The sequence below is a fragment of the Mustela nigripes genome, chromosome 6 (assembly GCF_022355385.1).
Source record: "Mustela nigripes isolate SB6536 chromosome 6, MUSNIG.SB6536, whole genome shotgun sequence".
In the NCBI taxonomy this organism is placed as follows: Eukaryota; Metazoa; Chordata; class Mammalia; order Carnivora; family Mustelidae; genus Mustela; species Mustela nigripes.
Window position 1 is genome coordinate 132,341,474 of NC_081562.1, and position 20,782 is coordinate 132,362,255.

General features: G+C 37.4%; 1 protein-coding gene across 2 annotated transcripts in view; it reads left to right on the plus strand.

Moving 5' to 3' along the window:
• TRDMT1 (tRNA aspartic acid methyltransferase 1) overlaps positions 1–4,507 on the plus strand; it is a 52,921-nt gene extending 48,414 nt beyond the window's left edge. Inside the window, exon 11 of one of the 2 annotated variants that reach the window (XR_009404935.1) lies at positions 4,175–4,252. Coding sequence is in view for 1 of the 2 variants with exons in the window: in XM_059404240.1 (XP_059260223.1) it covers positions 4,175–4,275 (101 nt within the window). In the remaining variant the exon portion in view is untranslated. Of the gene's footprint in view, positions 1–4,174 lie in introns of both variants that reach the window. The other variant, XM_059404240.1, reaches the window with a different exon arrangement.
• The last annotated feature ends 16,275 nt before the right edge of the window (positions 4,508–20,782 follow it).

Consider the following 20,782-nt stretch of genomic DNA (forward strand, 5'->3'; position numbering starts at 1 on the left):
TTTTAGAATGATGGACATTTATTTTATAGCCTTGCAGGGTTTTTTTTTCATCATTTAAAAATTTTACAGAGGTAAATTAGGGTTTTTCACAGCTCTCTGAAAATATATGTATAATACATACAAGAAAGGCTTTTTAATTGCTTGACCTTCTTTTAAAATATGTGATATATTTGTATAATCAGGCTTGATTGATGTCACCACTGTCTCTCTCTGACAGACTGTCCTTCATGTTTGCTTCCAACATGATTGACTCTGAATCTGGAACGGGCATTGTTTGAGTTGTTTGTCCGTGGTCAATGATGGATTTGCATTGATCCTTTCATACATTTTGTGCTGGTTCTTTTTATGGCTAGTGGCATGTATTTGTGAGATAGCAAGCTTTGGAAGAGGCCACTAACCTACACTTACAGAATGAAAACTGCTATCTTGACCTTGTTAATGCTATGTTTCTTTGTTTTTGAAGATTATTTTTATTTTTAATGTACCAGTTTTTAAAAAGTCACCTTTTCATTTTAAAAAGTTATACCTGTATATAAAATACACCCCTCACATATATATAATTTTTATAAATCTGACTTGTTTGCTTTTAAACCTTTCTTACCTTATGATATAATCTTAGTATTACAAAAGGTCATCCCTGGAATATTCGAAGGCTATGATCTATTTGTGTCTCTGGCTAAGTTGAATGAAATAATTTTTTTAGATAACTAATGTGCTTACCTAAGACATGTTATCTTTATAATAGCAGTTTTATGATCTTGTTCAATTGCAAATATAATTTTATTATGTAATCACTTATTTTACTGCAATAACTATAATGTCAAGTGTTGATGAAGCAACTTTATCATAATCAATTCTTCCTTCTGGTCTGTACATAATATATAATTTAATTTTCTTAATACTTTTAAATTATTTCTTACATTTTATTATATAAATTGCTTTTCCTTTATTTAATTGCTATGCCAAAGGGTACTGAATAAGAAAATTGTAACTAACATTATAGTGTATATTTCATGGACAGTCTTTTATGTTGGTATTTGCAAGGCTTTGTTCTAGCAAATTTTGTAACTGTGGGCCAATTTGTTTTAAAAAAGAATATAGCAAATGGAAGTCCAATATGAGAAAGCACATTTGTGGAAACAGAATATAAAAAACAACTGTGAGAGATTTGTGTCCAGAATATATAAAGAACTCTCAGGGCATCTGGGTGGCTTAGTAGGTTAAGTGACTGCCTTTGGCTTAGGTCATGATCCCAGAGTTCTGGGATCGAGCCCCACATTGGGCTTCCTGCTCAGTGGGGAGTCTGCTTCTCCCTCTCCCTTTGCCACTCTGCCTGCTTGTCTCTTTGTCAAATAAATAAATAAAATCTTAAAAAAAAAAAAACCTCTCACAACTCAACAATAAAAAGAAAAATAATTCAATTAAAATTGGGTGAAGGATTTGAATAGGTATTTAATAAAGAAGATGGACTAGCGACCAATAAGCACATGAAAAGATGTCTGCATTGGGGCGCCTGGGTGGCTCAGTGGGTTAAAGCCTCTGCTTTCGGCTCAGGTCATGATCCCAGAGTCCTGGGATCGAGCCCCACATCGGGTTCTCTGCTCAGCAGGGAGCCTGCTTCCTCCTCTCTCTCTCTCTGCCTGCCTCTCTGCCTACTTGTGATCTCTGTCTGTCAAATAAATAAATAAATCTTTAAAAAAAAAAAAAAGAAAAGATGTCTGCATCATTAAGTTATTAGGGAAATGTAAATCAAAGCCACAAGAAGATATCATTTCACAAAAAGACAAGCAAAAACAGTGTTGATAAAGATGTGGAGAAATCAGATCCCTTATACACTGCTGGTGGGAATATAAAATGGTGCAGCCACTTTGGAGAACAGTTTGGGAGTTCCTCAAATGTTGGACATGGAGTTACTGCATGAGTCTGCATTTTCACCCCCAGGAATATATACCCAAGAGAGCTGAAAACATATCCATGCAAAAATGTATACAATATTTATAACAGCATTATTCATAATCAAAAAGTAGAAACAACCCAGTGTCTATCAGTGGATAAATTGATAAATAAAATGTGTTATATCCATGCAGTAGAATACTGTTTAGTTATAAAGAGGAAGGAGTATTGGTCCACCATGTTGCTTTGTTTCTTAGATTCCACATATAAGTGAGATCATAGAGTATTTGTCCTTTTTTCTCTGATTGACTTCATATAGTATAATGCCCTCAAGGTCCATCTGTATTGTTGGGAATGGCGAGATTTCATTCTTTTTTTTTTATGACTGAATAGTATTCCTGTGTGTGTGTGTGGGGGGGTGTTTTCATATCTTGGATATTGTAAATAAAGCTGTAATGGACATGGGGTGCATATATCTTTTAAAATTAGTGTTTTCATTTTTACCCTATAAATACCCAGAAGTAAAATTAGTAGATCATATGGTAGTTCTATTTTTAATTTGTTGGGGGAAACTTCATACTGTTTTCCATAGTGGCTATACCAACATACCTTCCCTCAGTATATTTTGCATATTAACCCTTTATTAGGTATATGATTTGCAAATATTTTCTCCCACTCCGTAGATTGCGTTTTCCTTTTGTTGATGATTTTCTCTGCTTTGTTGGGTGAAAGCTTTTTCATTTGTTGTAGTCCCTCTTATTTATTTTTACTTTTTTTTGCCTTTCCTTTGTCGGGTCCAAAAAATTGTTGCCAAAATGTCAAGGAGCTTATTTTACTGCCTGTGTTTTCTTTTAGGAGTTGATGATTTCAGGTCTTCCATTCTAGTCTTTAATCCATTTTGAGTTAAGTTTTGTGTATCAGAGCAGAGTTTCCAGCTTTATTCTTTCACAAGATGGCTTTGCTATTTAGGGTCCTTTGTAATTCTGTATGAATTTAAGATAGTGTATTCCACTTCTGTGAAAAATGCCATTGGAATGATGATAGGTATTGCCTTGAATATGTAGACTTTGGATAGTGGACATTTTACTAATACTTCTTCCAGTCTATGAGCACGTACTATCTTTCCATTTGTGTCTTCTTTCATTTCTTTCATCTGTTTCTTACAATCTTTTATGTGTACAGATCTTTTACAACCTTGATTAAATTTATTCTTAGGTATTTTATTCTTTTTGATGGAATTGTAAGTGGCATTGTTAATTCCTCTTTCTGATAGTTTGTTATCAGTATATAGAAACCCAAGAGATCTTTGTATATTAATTTTGTATCCTGAAACTTCACTGATTTTATTTATTAGTTCTCACATCTCTTTTTGGTGGAGTCTTTGGGTTTTTATATATATAATATCATGTCATCAGCAAATTGTGACAGTTTTGCTTTTTCCTTTCCATTTTGGATGCCTGTTATCTCTCTCTTTGCCTAATTGCTCTGGCTTCCAGTACTATGACTTCCAATACTATGTTGAGTAAAAGTGGCAAGAGTTGGCATCCCTGTCTTGTTCCTGAACTTAGAGGAAAATGTTTAGCTTTTTACTTTTGAGTATGATGTTAGCTATGGGCCAGCTTTCTTTTTGAGGTAATAAAAATGTTCTAGAATTAAATAGCGGAGATGTTTGCAAAACTCTGACTATTCTAAAAACCACTGAATTTTACATTTTAAAAGGGTGAATTTTATGTCAATAAAGCTGTTAATTTTTTTTTAAGATTTTATTTATTTATTTGAGAGAGAGAAAGCGTGAGAGGGAAGGAGGTCAGAGGGAGAAGCAGACTCCCTGTGGAGCTGGGAACCCGATGCGGGACTCGATCCTGGAACTCCGGGATCACGACCTGAGCTGAAGGCAGTGGCTTAACCAACTGAGCCACCCAGGCGCCCCCATAAATCTGTTATTAAGTAAAGGAAAACAACTATGAAATAATGGTAACCACTACTTTTCCTGACGTGCCTTAAAATACAGATTTTGATGAGTTTCATGGATGTTGTGGTATACTTACGTGTACACTGAGTATAGTATGTTATATGACATCATAACACCACATTATGTACGCAATGTAACCTTATATTTTTGGCTTCAAATTCTCACTTGTTAGTTGAATTTCATGGAGATTTTAGGGACTTATTTATGTGAATGACCACTGTGTTCTTACAAAAAGATACATCATCCTTTTATCTTTGAAAGTTAATATTTTAAATGACTATGTTGTAAATTATTATCTCTCTTTTCTAGGATTTCCTGAGAAGATAACAGTGAAACAGCGTTACCGTCTACTTGGAAATAGTCTCAATGTGCATGTAGTAGCTAAACTAATCAAAATCCTTTGTGAATAATTTAAAAATGACTATGAAAGATGGTCACATTATTTCTTCATATCCAGATGGTAATTCTAAAATTCTATTCTGAATTGATTTGATGAAATTCAACTAAACTATCTTTATCTCTTTAAAAAGAAGTTTGAATTTATCATAAAAAGGCCAGTTTTTTCCCTAAATTTGTATTACTGTATTTTGTAAAGCAGAAATTATTATTATGCTTTAAGAGAATATATTTTCATATGAAATTGCTAAATATATCTGTAAAATATTCTTTTAAAAAAAAAAGATTTATTTATTTATTTATTTATTTATTTGACAGGCAGAGATCACAATTAGGCAGAGGGGCAGGCAGAGAGAGAGGAGGAAGCACGCTCCCTGCTGAGCAGAGAGCCCAATGAGGGGCTCAATCCCAGGACCCTGGGATCATGACCTGAGCTCAAGGCAGAGGCTTTAACCCACTGAGCCACCGAGGCGCCCCAAAATATTCTTTTTAATATTATGGTATTGACAAATTTAGGAACATTGGAGTTTGAATGTCTTAGTATTTTATGAAGTGTCATGACAGGCATAGTAGTGTGAACCCGAGATATTATATTTTTATATGTTAATTAAACAAATTACTTTATGAATCCTATCATTTTTTTGTTAGATGATTAATTCCTCATTCTAAAATGGTGATTCTAATTTTGGCCTATTTCAAACATTGAATGTTTTACTTAATTCCAATCCTTTAGGGATGCCGGGGTGGCTCTGTGGGTTAAAGCCTCTGCCTTCAGCTCAGGTCATGATCCCAGAGTCCTGGGATCAAGTCCTGCATTGGGCTCTCTGCTCAGCAGGGAGCCTGCCTCCTCCTCTTTCTCTCTCTCTGCCTGCTTCTCTGCCTACTTGTGATCTGTCTGTGAAATAAACAAAATTAAAAAATCTTTAAAAAGAAAATTCCAATCCTTTAAACATTTCTTAATTGTAGCTAAACAAATGCATATAATATTTTAAAACGAATTATCATCATTCAGCATTCTTACAATAGTCTGAAGAAAATGTCAGAAAAATAATCCTAAATTCTTGATTACCTGTCCATTGGAAGCTACAGAAAATGTAGATACACATTATCTGATTATCTTTTATTCTACCTCCATCTGAACCTTGAAGCTTCATTGTCTCTTCTTTTGTTATTTGTAAATAACTTCCCTTCAGTTTGCATTCATCAGAGCTTGCTCTTGTCTTCCTTCTCTGCTGCTGCTTGTAAGTTAAATTTTCCATCACATTCTAAGGATGTAGCATGACATTCAGATTTTAGGGAGGAGACTCTGCCCTCTGACCCCAATTCATATAACTGTTCTGTGAATTAGCTTTTTAAACTTTTGCTTTCTCTTTCAATAGACTTCTTGGAATTTGGGTTTCTAATCAGATTGTCTTATACCATAAATCCTGTGGTTTTGATTTCAGTGATAAATGCAAGGGACAAAGAGAAGAAAATTGAAGTAAGATCAGAAATTGTATCACCAAATAAAAATGATATTTTTATTCTTAAAAGATAATCATTTTGATGTGGAGAAATTAGAACCCTGTGCCCTGGAAATATAAAATGGTGGAAATATAAAATGGTGCAACTACTGCAGAAAATAGATGATGATCCCTTAAAAAAAAATTGAACATATAATTACCATGTGATCCAGCAATTCCAGTTCTGGATATTTACCCAAAAGGATTGAAAGTAAGGACTTGAACAGATATTTGTATACTAATGTTTATAGAAGCATTATTCACAATAGCCAAAAGATGGAAATGATCAAAGTGTCCATCAGTAGATGAATGCATAAACAAAATGTGATGTATACTTCTGTGGAATATTACTCAACCATGAAAAGAAATTCTGACATGTGCAACAACATGGATGACCCTTAAAGATATTATGGTCAGTGAGATAAGCCAGACACAAGAGGACAGATTTTCTATAATTCCACTTATATGGCATATGTGAAAGCATCGAGTTCATAGAGACAAACAGTAGACTAGGCTTTACCGTGGCTTGGGGCACCTGGGGAATGGGAGTTCGTGTTTAATGGGTACAGAGTTTCTGTTTGGGATGGTGGAAACATTCTGGGGATAGATAGTGGTGATGGTTGCACAGAGGTGTAGATGTACTTAATGCCACTGAACTGCATACTTAACAGTCCGTAGAAGGGCAAGTTTTATGTTATATACATTTTACCACAATTTAATAAAAAACATAATTGTCCCTCCACCAACATTTTTTTCAGAGGAGCTCATCGAGAAGTATGGATATAGGGAAGCTGTAGGCCAATGCATACATAGATCAATGATCACATCTACATTTTGTGTATGATGTTTAAAGACAAACCTTATTACAAGTCTCTTAAGTTTTAGTATACAACAGTCTGAAATTCCTTTGGCACACTTTCACTAGGTTCTCTTCACTGTTGAAGAATCTCACTAATAAAAAGGTTCAGAGTTTTACTGTGATTAAGCTATAATTACAGTGTCCTATGCCCCATTGAGCAATGTCACACAAAATAACTGTTGAGAACAGTGCACCAACTGTAAACCTAGAAAAGCTCCGTCGAGTGTTTTCCTCCTAACTAAAAGAACATTGCTTTGTGAACTTTTTTAAATTATTGAAATATATTCACGGGCGTCTGATGATTCTTGCCCTTGAAAATAAAAAAGTAGCAAGCATAAAACTTACACCTTAACAAAGACATATTTAACTGTGTAATATACTTAGTTTATATGTACGTGTAAAATTAGTCTTAAAAATGGTATTTTATTGAATGCCTGCTCTGTTATCAGTAATAAATATGCCTAACATTTGTTCTAGAAATCCTATTTTCTGATGTTTGGACTTACTGTTAACTTATGCAGTATTTTGGAAGTTATAGCCTCTTCTGCTAAAAAGAACTGTGTGCAATGAAATCTTTGCCATTTCTAACAGTAAACTTGATTTTTTATCCTCCTTTTTCTATCAGTTCTTTTGGTGCTCTTTCAAATTGCTTGCCAAATTTAAGTTACTCCCCTGTCTCATACTTTTAGTAACTTTTTTGGGTCCGAAGGTACTGAACAAGAGATAACCAAATGAATTAATACAAACAAGATGAATCATACTGGAAAATTCTTCTGAGGAGCAGCGGGGTAGTTGTCATATGAGAAAGATCTGGAATTCAACAGTCTTAAGAGGTGGTAGAGCCAAGTGACAGAAGGGAGGGCGTGAACCACCCTGTTACTAAGGGATCAGTTGACCTTCAGAGCAACTTGTGTATTTCATTTTGGCTCTTTAATCAGACCTGCACCCTGGGCAGTGCCCATAAATAGTGAGAAAATACCTCTGACGACCAGCCCACTTGCTCCCTTTCTCAAGAGTAGAGCCTTTTCAAGGGACAAAACCAGGAGTAGAAATTGTGAAAGTCAGGATTATGAAACACTTTTTTAAAAAAAAATTGTGGGTAGTCAGTAGAATTCCGTAACAAAAGTCCAAATCTGTCTTCTGGTTCAACCTCAACATGGTTTGGGTAAGAACTAGAGGCTTCTGAGGATGGAGAAATGAAGCTAAGGACACATAAAACTCATTAATTCCAGTGATACCAGCGCTGACTGAAGAAGCAACTGCCATGTCAGCCCAACCTCAAGCACATACTGATGGGTGCATCCAAGCTGAGGTGGCTCTGGGTGCCTCAGATAGTTAAACGTCTGCCTTCGGCTCAGGGCATGATCTCTGGGTCTTGGGATCCAGCCTGGCATCTGGCTCCTTGCTAAGCAGGGAGTCCTCTGCTTCTCCCTGTTCCTCTGCTCCTCCCCACCTCTTGCTCTCTCCCTCTCTTTCAGATGAATAAATAAAATCTTAAAAAAACAAAAATCAGAGACTGTCTTTTTTCCATTGGACATTATTTCCTGCTTTGTCGAAGATTAGTTGACCATAGATTTGAGGGTCTATTTCTGGGCTCTCTATTCTGTTCCATTGATCAATGTGTCTGTTTTTGTGCCAGTACCATGCTGTCTTGATGATGACAGCTTTGTAATAGAGCTTGAGTCCGGAATTGTGATGCCACCAACTTTGGCTTTCTTTTTCAATATCCCTTTGGCTATTCGAGGTCTTTTCTGGTTCCATATAAATTTTAGGATTATTTGTTCCATTTCTTTGAAAAAGATGGATGGTACTTTGATAGGAATTGCATTAAATGTGTAGATTGCTTTAGGTAGCATAGACATTTTCACAATATTTATTCTTCCAATCCAGGAGCATGGAACATTTTTCCATTTCTTTGTGTCTTCCTCAATTTCTTTCATGAGTACTTTATAGTTTTCTGAGTATAGATTCTTAGCCTCTTTGGTTAGGTTTATTCCTAGGTATCTTATGGTTTTGGGTGCAATTGTAAATGGGATGGAATCCTTAATTTCTCTTTCTTCTGTCTTGTTGTTGGTGTAGAGAAATGCAACTGATTTCTATGCATTGATTTTATATCCTGACACTTTACTGAATTCTTGTACAAGTTCTAGCAGTTTTGGAGTGTAGTCTTTTGGGTTTTCCACATATAGTATCATATCAGGAAAGAATGTCCAATGGAAAAAAGACAGTCTCTTCAATAAATGGTGTTGGGAAAATTGGACAGCCACATGCAGAAAAATGAAATTGGACCATTTCCTTACACCACACACAAAAATAGACTAAAAATGGATGAAGGACCTCAATGTGAGAAAGGAATCCATCAAAATCCTTGAGGAGAACACAGGCAGCAACCTCTTTGACCGCAGCCGCAGCAACATCTTCCTAGGAACATCGCCAAAGGCAAGTGAAGCAAGGGCAAAAATGAACTACTGGGATTTTATCAAGATCAAAAGCTTTTGCACAGCAAAGGAAACAGTTAACAAAATCAAAAGACAACTGACAGAATGGGAGAAGATATTTGCAAAGGACATATCAGATAAAGGGCTAGTGTCCAAAATCTATAAAGAGCTTAGCAAACTCAACACCCAAAGAACAAATAATCCAATCAAGAAATGGGCAGAGGACATGGACAGACATTTCTGCAAAGACATCCAGATGGCCAACAGACACATGAAAAAGTGCTCCATATCACTCGGCATCAGGGAAATACAAATGAAAACCACAATGAGATATCACCTCACACCAGTCAGAATGGCTAAAATTAACAAGTCAGGAAATGACAGATGCTGGTGAGGATGTGGAGAAAGGGGAACCCTCCTACACTGTTGGTTGCAAGCTGGTGCAGCCACTCTGGAAAACAGCATGGAGGTTCCTCAAAATGTTGAAAATAGAACTACCGTATGACCCAGCAATTGCACTACTGGGTATATACCCTAAAGATACAAACATAGTGATCCGAAGGGGCACATGCACCCGGATGTTTATAGCAGCAATGTCTACAATAGTCAAACTATGGAAAGAACCTAGATGTCCATCAACAGATGAACGGATAAAGAAGATGTGGTATTGGGGCGCCTGGGTGGTTCAGTGGGTTAAGCCGCTGCCTTCGGCTCAGGTCATGATCTCAGGGTCCTGGGATCGAGTCCCGCATCGGGCTCTCTGCTCAGCAGGGAGCCTGCTTCCTCCTCTCCTCTCTCTGCCTGCCTCTCTGCCTACTTGTGATCTCTCTCTGTCAAATAAATAAATAAATAATCTTTAAAAAAAAAAAAAGAAGATGTGGTATATATACACAATAGAATACTCTGCAGCCATCAAAAGAAATGAAATCTTGCCATTTGCGACGATGTGGATGGAACTAGAGGGTATCATGCTTAGTGAAATAAGTCAAGCAGAGAAAGACAACTATCATATGATCTCCCTGATATGAGGAAGTGGAGATGCAATGGGGGAGGTTAAGGGGGTAAGAGAAGAATCAATGAAACAAGATGGGAATGGGAGGGAGACAAACCATAAGTGACTCTTAATCTCACAAAACAATTATTGAGGGTTGCTGGGGGGAGGGGGATTGGGGGAAGGGGGCTGGGGTCATGGACATTGGGGAGGGTATGTGCTATGGTGAGTGCTGTGAAGTGTGTAAACTTGTTGATTCACATACCTGTACCCCAGGGGATAAAAATATGTTTATAAAAAATAAAAAAAAAGAAAAGAAAACATAGAGAATGGAAAAAAAAAATCAGAATTTAGAATCAAGAGATTCCCAAATAAGCCAAGATTACATAAGAAGGTTCTAACTTTAAGCCCATATAGACAAAGTAGTTAAAGCGTGTTTTCCTCGGGTGCTTATGTTATTGAAGAGAAGGCTAACTTTTTGTTGTTTTGTTCTCAGAACTATGACTATTTTAGGTCGCAAGTTATAGACTGGTTTACAAATAGCTTTGGATTTTGAACTTGAGTGAGGGTCTTGTGGTCTCAGCAGTTTTCTCATAGCCTGTGGTTGAACTCATTATGTAATTTTTCAAGACAGCCTTTGAACCTGCCTGTGCTAGAACTCTTCCTCTCAGATTCCAGTGTCAGAGTTTGTTGCATACAACTATCTTATCAACTTCCTGATGTTCATTTATTTTTGTGATCCACATCCAATCCAGCCTCTTCTTCCATCCATCATATCAGGATATCTCGGTATGCCTGTAATACTTCATTTAGGAATGCCCCGTGCACATTTTATTAAAGGCAGTGAGAATCCTAGACATGTTGCTCAACTTTAGTTTATAGCAACCAACCTGTCAGCACCCATTTTTCCTCTCTTGTCATTCCTTTACTTTGCTACTAAAATTTTAAACTTTCAGTTTTTGTTTTGTTTTTTGGTTTTTTTTTTTTTTTTAACCCTATTTTCCTAGCCTCTATGTCTATTTCTCTCTTTAGGACTTCTAAGAATATTTTACACTAAGATTCTTGTGCTCTTCAAAATCTTTTGCAACCGTGACCCAAACTATTTCACTATTTTTGTTTTGACTCGTGAGTTTATTCCTTTTAAAATGTATTTGTTCCGATAAATACGAACATGTACAGAGAACTTTTGGCTTCTGGTTCCTGAAGTACCCAAATAAATTTGTTTTCTGAATCTTATTTTCAGCTACATCCAACACTTACAGCTCTCCCTCAAGTACACTATACCTGATTCTTAAATCTTTCAAAAACGTATTTCTCCTGTAAATATCTAGATAGAAATTTTCCCAAACTGGAAGATGGAAGTTTATTTTCCCATAGAACTCTTCTTCATAGCTCTGAATGTTCTCGTTTCTTTGCTGGTACATACCACGGTTCCATTGTTTATCTCAAGGATTTGCTCTGTATTTTATTTTGTTTGTGCCTTTATGCCTATTCCTATCAGTGCAGATTTAAATTATAAGAGTGTAAGTAGGGAACATGTTCATTTGGCCAAGTTGGCTCTATAATCAGATGAGATCACCTGAAGAGTCTTAAAGAGAGAGAGTGGACAGTAGAGATGTGGAGCTGAACTCATCCATTACTGAAAATTCAGTCCTCAGTCCTCTCTATCCTTACCCCTCCAAGCCATTTTCCTAAGGTCTCACCCTTTCCTACTTCTTTTGCTTAGGATACCCAGATAATTCAAGAGCCAACATTTTTCCTAAGCCCTATTCTAGAATTTGTATGCTGGGACATCTTTAACTTGAGTGTCTTCGCATCACATCAAACTTAGCATATTTGAAAACAAATCATTCTCCATTTAAAAATCAGTCCCACTCTGGGTGGCTCTATCGGTTTCAGCTCAGGTCATGATCTCAAGGTCAGAGAACTGAGTCCTGTGTCAGTTTCCTCGCTTAGCATGGAGTCTGTTTGTCCCTCTTCCTCTGCTCCTTCCTCTGCTCTCTCTTTCTCTCTTTTTCTCTCTCTCTCAAATAAGTAAATGAATGAACAAATACAATCTTTAAAAAAGAATTTTAAAAATCGATCCCACTCCAGATTAACTTCGGTATTTATCTTCATGGCACTGCTTCTCTTCCAGTCTCCCATGTTCAAACTCCATCACCCAAGGTCATCACCACCTTCTTTCTCATTCTATTTCCATTTACCAGCTTCTGTTAGTAAAGTGACCTTCCCAAGAAGTCCTTCCCTGAGCAGTGATTGACTTTAGGAAAACAGAAAATGTCACTTTGAAACCTCAAGACACACATGTCCATTTGCAACTAGATTCGTATGCTTAGCTAAACATGTGGACATTGAACAAATTTTAGCCTTCTGAATTTAAGCTAGCATGAATATCATTTATACTCAGCTGTTACTCTACTCAGCTATTTCCTTACACAAGTACAGGTGAACATTACACAAATGATTGAAAACACCTAATGGAATGTGATAGTCCTTGTGCAGTAGATTTGAGTTTTGCTGTTTGAAAAGATAATGCTACAGATGATTAGACGATGAGCTGGATAGTTGCTGATTTGAACTCGTTTTAAGTGAGAAACATCCCATATTTTGGAGAATGTAAGCTTCCAAGAAGGCAGGGATTATTTTTTCCTCACTGCTACCTTCCCAGGGATTAAAACAGTACATGGTCTCTGTTGAGCCCTTAATAAATATTGGTTAAATGACTGACTATAGTCCCCATACTGGATCAATATAGAAGCTGAAGGCTATTACACTAAACAGTATCTTTGAGTCACTCTCCTGAGAACTGTTTATGTTATTGCCACTTTCTCCATATCCAGAGGAATTGCCAAATTTACTCAGATTTGGAACGCATGGTTTAAAAAACAATTCTAGGAAAGGACTTGATCTTTTGGCTTTTGAGGAAGTTGTGCAGATAGAAATTTTTTAAAATACTGCGTTCTGTCTTATTGCGTGGGCAAGAGGGCAGGCTCATTTCTCTTTGCTCCTTCTAAGTACAATTATCAATTCTGGATACTATGATTATAAAATAATGGAAGAGGCATCCTGAAAGAGAGCTCTGTAAGGTGGAAAGAGGAAAACAAACCAGGGTAATCCCAAGACTGGAAGGGGAACATGGTTGCAGAATGTCTTACAACCTCCCACCCAACAGAGGAAGGTGACCCATGTCTGGTGTCTCCTGACTCCCAGCCTCATGAGATAAGGGAGCCTAGTGTGGCTCATTCCTATCCCAGATGAAACTGGAGTCCTGCTGACCAACATGAGATGAGTCTGATACCACCAGCAAGGGCAATATATACGGCTCCCCACTGACAAGTGGCCAGGGGAAACACTCTATTGTAAGTCCTGAGACGCCTCTTGCTTGCTGAGAATACTGGACAGCCAAAGGGCACTGGCAAGGGGATCCTCAGACAAAAGGCCTGATCTAGGAAGCTTTTTATCACCATGGACAGGAGGCTCCTTACCCCAATTTATAGGTGACAGGGCAAAACTTCTTCCCCCAAAGCAGCACCATCAAGGACCATATGGAACCACAGCAGTACCAGATAAACCGATCAGACCAAAGGCACTGAAAATTAAACTGCCACTGGAATCACAAACCAAAAAGTAGGCCAGCATGCTAAACCATAAAGAGAGTAACTACTTGCTAAAATAAAAGATTAAAATAAGACCCAGAGCCTCCTAACATAATAGGCAAAATATCCGGGATACAATCTAAAACTACTTGTACCAAGAACCAAGAAAACCACAACTTGAATGAGAAGAAATAGTCAACTGATGATGCCACCAAAATGAACCAGATATTGGAATTATCTGACAAGGATTTTAAAGCAGTCATCATAAAAATGCCTCTACAAATAATTGCAAATTCTCTTGAAACAAAAAAATGGAAAGCCTCAGCAAAGAAATAGGTAACATAAAGAATTTTTAAAAGTTAACAAAAAGAAAATCACCATGGTGTATGCATTATATCCCAAATTTTAGAAAAATAAATAATGGTTATTATTTAACTGAAAAATACAATAATCAAAATAAACTTAATGAATGGTACAGTAGAAATGACAGAAGATTAAATCAATAACTTGAAAATAAACCAGTAGAGTTTATGAATCTGAGTAACAGAAGTAAGATTGGAGAAAATTGAGCCTCAGTGATCTGTGGGACAATAACAACAGTGCCAACATTCATGTATCTGAAGTTCCAGAAGTAGAGGAGGAAAAAAGAATAGAGCCAGGAGAATATGCAAAGAATAGATGGAAACATCTCACATTCAGCAAAAGATACAGTTGTGCAGGTTCAAAGAGTTGAGTGAGCCATAAATAGAATAAACTTAACTCCAAAAGTTGCATCATAAACATGAAAACTAAAAACAGGAAGACATCAAAAGCAGCCGGAGAAGTGACACATGATATTACACTACACAATTTGAATGACAGCTGATTTTCATCAGAAACCACGGGAGCCAGAAAGTGGCTCAACAGTTTCAAGTGCTGAAGGAAAGGACCTATCAGCTGCAAATTCTATTCTCCAAACCACCCTGCGGGAATGAAGGATAGAAAGTATTTGTTGCTAGCAAACCTACTGCCAAAGAATGCCTAATGGAAGTTCCTCAAACATAAATGAAATGATGAAAGGCATCCTGGAGCATCAAAAGGAAGAACAATGGAAAGAATTAGGGATGCATACAATAAATATGGCCCTCGTGAATTTTTATGAATCACATTTGATGATTGAGACCAAAATTGTAATTTCATCTCATGCTCAAAGATAATGATACTTAAAAGTAGGGAGGGTAAAGGCCCTAAATGGAAGTGAGATTTTGTTTCCTGTGAAGTGATAAATGCTGATCCCAGGAGACCATGGTAAGTCATAAATGTATATCTTAATACCCAGAGCAGCCACTGCAAAAACTAACAAAGAAGTGCACTCAAAACACTATAAATAAATCAAGTTGGAAGGCAAGAAATGGGAAACAAGGCTGGGGAGTGGAGGAAACAAGCAGAAAACAAAGGATTAAATGGCACACACACAGCTCTACCACATCAATAATTATATTAAATATAATTGGTGAAAATACACTAATTAAAATACAGATATTGGCAGAGTGAATGAAAAAAAATTATTAATTACATGTATTTACAAGAAACTCAATTCAAATTAAATAATGCAGGTGGGTGAAAGCAAACATGATATGGTACAAACAAGAACCACGAGGGAAATTTACCATAATGATATAATTCAGAAGGACAAAAAGCTATAGAAATGAAAATATGAAATGTCCTTCAGTGAGACAGTAGTGAAATAAGTGATAAGGAAACCTATCAAAATGCTACTCAATGATGCAGGCCCTTTGGAAAACAGTATGGCAGTTCCTCAAGAACTTGAGTTACCATATGATCCAGCAACTCTTCTCTTAGGTGTGTGCCCAAGAGAAATGAAAACATATTCACGCACAGACTTGTACACGAAATGTTCACAGCAACATTATTCATAATGGCTGAAGAGTGGAAAGGACTATTATGTTTGCCAGTTGATGAACAAGTAAAATGTGCGTATCTGTGCACTAGATTCAGCCATAAAAAGGAAGGAAGTCCCAACACATGCTAAAGCATGGATGGACCTTGGAAACATGATGCTAAGTGAGAGAAGCCAGACCCCAAAGAGCACATATTACATAATTTCATTTTATATGAAATGTCCAGAATAGGCAAGGTAGATTAGTGATTTCCAGGGGAAGGGGAAAGAGGGGAATTGAGAGGCACAGAATTTCTTTTTGAGGTGATGGAAATGTTCTGGGATTAGTGGTGATGGTGGTACAACTCTGAAAATACTAAAAAGCATTTAATTTTATACTTAAGTAGGGTGAACTTTGTGGTATATAAATGTAAATTTAATGTATGAATAATATATGAATAGACATAACTTAATTGTATATAATAATACAGTTATTCTCAAAGAGACTGGGTGGTGACATTGAATTAGGTTTATGTGAAAAAAGAGGAAAGGAGGAGACAATTTTATCCACGTGCCTCCAGATTATAACCATGAAATTGTTCGTTTGTAAATTGGAATATGATTAGGGTTACATTAAAGGAATTGAATTCTAAGTTTTCTTGTTTATACTCTGCAAATTGAATATAGTATAGTTACATTTCTTTTATCATTAAAACATTCTTTCATTCAATACCAATATTCTATTCCAAGTCTCAACTATGGAGCCTGATCATTTTAAACTAGCTTTGAAGTCGCTGCTTCTTTTGCATTCTGACAGCACATAATACAGTCTCTTCCCCAGATGCTTTCCCCACAGGACAGAGGCTGCGTCTTGCCCTGTTCTGTCTGCTCAGCACCTCTCTCGGATGCTGATGAATGGTAGGTACCTCATAAATAATTGTCCGGTTAATCTGACTTGAATATGAGCATGCTGAGTTTTATAGCCGAATCATTATGGTCTTTAACGACTTGGGGAACTGCTGAAATAATTCTATCAGTCAACTTAAATAAGAAAAATACATTCAGTTTTTATAGGAAAGGGATTTAATACCAGAATTGTATGTAACTCCTAGGGGATTGTTTATGCCTCCTATAAACATAGTCTGGGAGTTGTTGACAAAGCTTGATTTAGCAGGACTTCTGTAGTAAATATAGCCCAGGTTCCGATATAAAAAAAAAAAAAAAATACAAAGGGACAAAGGCTTCGGTTTTTACAGATCTTGAAATAAGGGCACTGAAAAATACAGAGAGCTGAGGTCATCTCATCCTTCTTCCTGCCCCGATGACAACACCTTCTATCTTCCCACAGATCTGTGTGGCACTTCAATTAACGAATCCCTTGGGAATGATGGTGCTTTGTAAGGCATCAGCCTTGTGAAAACACTACTCCCATCATAAATCACATCCGTGGAGCAAAGCCTCCCACTGCCAGATAAAGATGCTTCTGTGTGCTGCTCCTGTTTGCAGCTTCCCAATTAAAAATACAAGAGGCAGAGTTCTGGACTGTGCCAAATGTCCCTAAACTCTGCTTTTCTACCCCCTGCCCCTGCTCAGTGGGGATAGGCTCACCTCACTTGCTCTCTCCATTTCTATCGTACACAAAACATCGCTATAGAAGTGGATTTCTCCCTTTTCAAAAGATCGGATCCAATGCGCGTTGCACTTGTTTGCCGCGTCCACTTCTCAGCTCCTCACAGTGAATGTTGGTGTAGTCTGGAGTTTTTCTTCATGTTGTGAGTCACGGTATCTGAATCTTACACTTCACTGCCTTGTTCAGGGAATTCCAAGAGTCACCAGGTAGAAAACTTATTTTGTTTTGTTTTTTTTTTTAGGTTACCTTGGACAGGAATGTCAGAAGGGTTTACCCATGGCACAACCCAAAGACAGCCTGCACTTCGGTATTTCACAGTTTCATGGAAATTAAGCTCAGATGAATGGAGTGGAAGTGCTGAAATCCTGATATCAAGAGCTTTTGGAGGTAGAGAAAGCTGTGCTGTGTTTCCTCATGGGCTTTTGGAGCCATTAATCCGAGCAATTTATATTTCCTCTGGTCCCTGCTCTATCCTTGACCAGTCCCTGTCCCAGAATGACACAGTCCATATTTTGTGTTTCCTAGAATCTGTGACTTGAGCTTAACATGTAGGTGTTGTATGTGTGTCTACATGTGCCCTTGGCAACCCTGTGCTCCTTATCTGAAGCCCTAGTCCTATATTACATTCCTTCCCCTGAATATGAATTTTCTGATTATGTTCTCCCTGTTTATGTAGGGATTATCATACTTGAAAAAAAAACAAACTGAAAAAATATCCCAGAAAAGTGCTCCAAACTCTCAATAATGTATAAATCTACCTTCTCAGGAAAATCTCTGCCAAACCTGAATTATTCAAATGGTAACAATCAACTCATAATTCTTTTCCATTCTGCTCAAGGATAATTGCAATCATTGCCATAATGAGCATGGAGAACAAATGCCTGGATCATATTCCCCGAGTCAGGACCACACTGCATTCAGAGATCGGTTCATCGCAGTAGTGGGTGTGCTAATTTCCTAGGAGGTAATGCATTTCCCATAAAATGAGCAAATGAGTGGTTTTAAACTTACACCAATTTCCGTAATTATTTTATGTAATCCTTCATGAAAATTGAATAGACAATTGGAACGGTATTGTATTGCCTTGAAATTTTGCGGGAAGTCACAAAACTAGCATATGTAAATGTACCTTTTAAGCAATGTTATGGCCCTAAAAAAGAGAATGAGCTCAGTGTCATAAAGGTTATAAGAGATCATTATATTCACTGACGTTTCCATTAACGGCTAAAAATGCAGATTAGTTCTACAGTGCTCTCTTTTAAACTGATATGAAAATTAAAAGGGACCAAGGGAAGCACCAAAGCCAGACTGGAACTATAAAAATGAGATGGGAGCTAGATACAGGGTGTGAGACTTGACATTCTTCCTTAAAGCACCTCTGCTTTTCCACCCTCTCCTCACTCCCACACCTGTCCAGCCCTCTGCCAGGTAAGTTCAGCTGGCCCACCAGACATACCACACCAGCTTTGTTTCACTCAAGATAAAAGAGCGGGCCCAATCAAAATTCTCCAACCTGCCACGTAAGGCCCTCAGTCAATGCCTTGGATGCCCTCACTTTCTTCAAAATGACTCTCCTGGACTTAAAGAGCCACTGTGTCTAGAGTCTGCACAGACTGGGTTAAGGACCCCTTCCTCAGTTTGGTACATGCTGTTTTCCTAACAGCGTATGGGTATATATTTTGTCATATGTTGTCCTCTCCATCTTCATAATGTTGTGCAAGTACAACTCTCTAGAAGTACCTATATTTTTATTGCAAACCACAGTAGGTCATGGCCTTTGCAGCTTTTGAATTTTTCTCAGTGTTAAGGATGTCATAATATCTGCAATAAGTTCTTATTAAGACTATAAAGCAATGGAATTTGGAGGAAGCTAGAAGGAATGAAAAACGAGCCTTGGTAAAGTAACAGGTATCAGAATTATGTTAGTTTAGTATTGAGGCACCTTCCAAGAATTTGGAGAAAAGATGGATGGAAAACAAGGGCCTAAATAAAGTCTATACACTTAGCAGAAAGATTTCCAACAAACTTTTCTCAGCCAGGTAGAAAACTAGAGGACTTGTTTTCTGAAGAAAGTGAATATCCCCAGGGGAGAAATACCTTCCAAAATGAACATTCGGGGTTGCCCAGTGAAATTGCCAGGTTGCCATTCTGTCACCCCGTGATAAAACTGACTAGTCAGGAACACCATCCCAGCACACGGAACTTATCATCCACTTGTTAATGTTTTATTCTTAAATGGAAATGGATACATAAAGATCCATAGGTATTCAAGAAAGCCTCCACCATGGAGTAGAAAGACCCAACAACCAAATAGGAGAAAAAGAGCTTAGGGAAACCAGAGACCATGCAGTAAATAGAAAAAAAGCAACTATGATATTTTCCAAATAACAGGGGAGGTTACAACAATGAATCAAGAACAAGAAAGGATTTTGAACTTCAGAAAATTTTTTAAATAAAAAATTTAAAAGTTAAATACAAAGAACTTTGCACCAAGTAGAACCAAAGAAGATAAAAACATAGAAAACAGAAAAGAAAGGTGGGGAAAACTAAATCAATCTCAGAAAAATAGAGAAACGGAAGTGTCCCTCAGATCTCTGTGCAGCCAAATCTAAACTCAGGGTCTTCTGCCCCAAACCTCATTCCCCTGATTATTCTCATTTATTCAATTATCAATACCTCTGTCCTTCCAATTTCTCAAACAAGGAACCTGAACATCAACCCTTCCCTCCTTAACTGCACAAATACTTTGGTAGGTCCTATTTCTTGAATATTTCTCACCAGTTCCTGTTTCCTGCTCTCTCTCTGCCACTGCCTTGTCGGGGTAGGGGTGCTTTCCTGTTCACATCTCTTTCACTGTACTCCAACCTCCTCACCAACTCTGGGTCTGAGACTGGGCTCTGCAGGAATGCTTGTCAAACACAAACATGACCATGTTAGTCTCCTGCCTACAGTATTCTCATAATTCTCCATTATTTATAATGAAATCTAAGCTCATTACAATGACATGTCAAGGTCTTTCTTGATCTGACTTCTCGTCTATTTTAGAAATCTCATCTTCCACAGACAGACACTGCTCTGGCCAAGTTGACTTCTTTTCTACCCAGAAAGCATAGGTGTGTCATTTTCTCCATCTGAAATTCTCAATCCCACTACTTTGCCTGGAGAAGTCTTCATTCTGTACAACTCAGCTGGTCTCTAGGGAATCCTGCTTTGCTCTTCCTGGGCAGAGTTAATTCTATTCCCTATCGGTGTTTTCCCTTTTTTGTTTATTTTCTTTCTTCTCTTTTGTCCTTACCAGTGTTTTGACTATAGTGATCCCTCCTTAACCAGCAATTTTACTCATGTGAAATTCTAGTATATTAGAATTTCTTCCCATGTACATTTTTGATGACTACAGGGTTTTCTTTTGTGCATTCTATGGGGACTTATTGAGAAGGGTGGCAACTCGGGATTCAGAATAGAAAAAAGGAGGTAAAGCGGATGGCACAGAAGGAGCAGAGATTGTACAAAGACATCCTGGAGAAGTTAAAGGAAGGAGAAAGGAAAAGATAATTCTGGCTCTTACAACTGTGTTCTAGTGCTTTTGTAAGGGGTGAAGGAGTGAGAGAAAGGAGCTGAGATTTCTA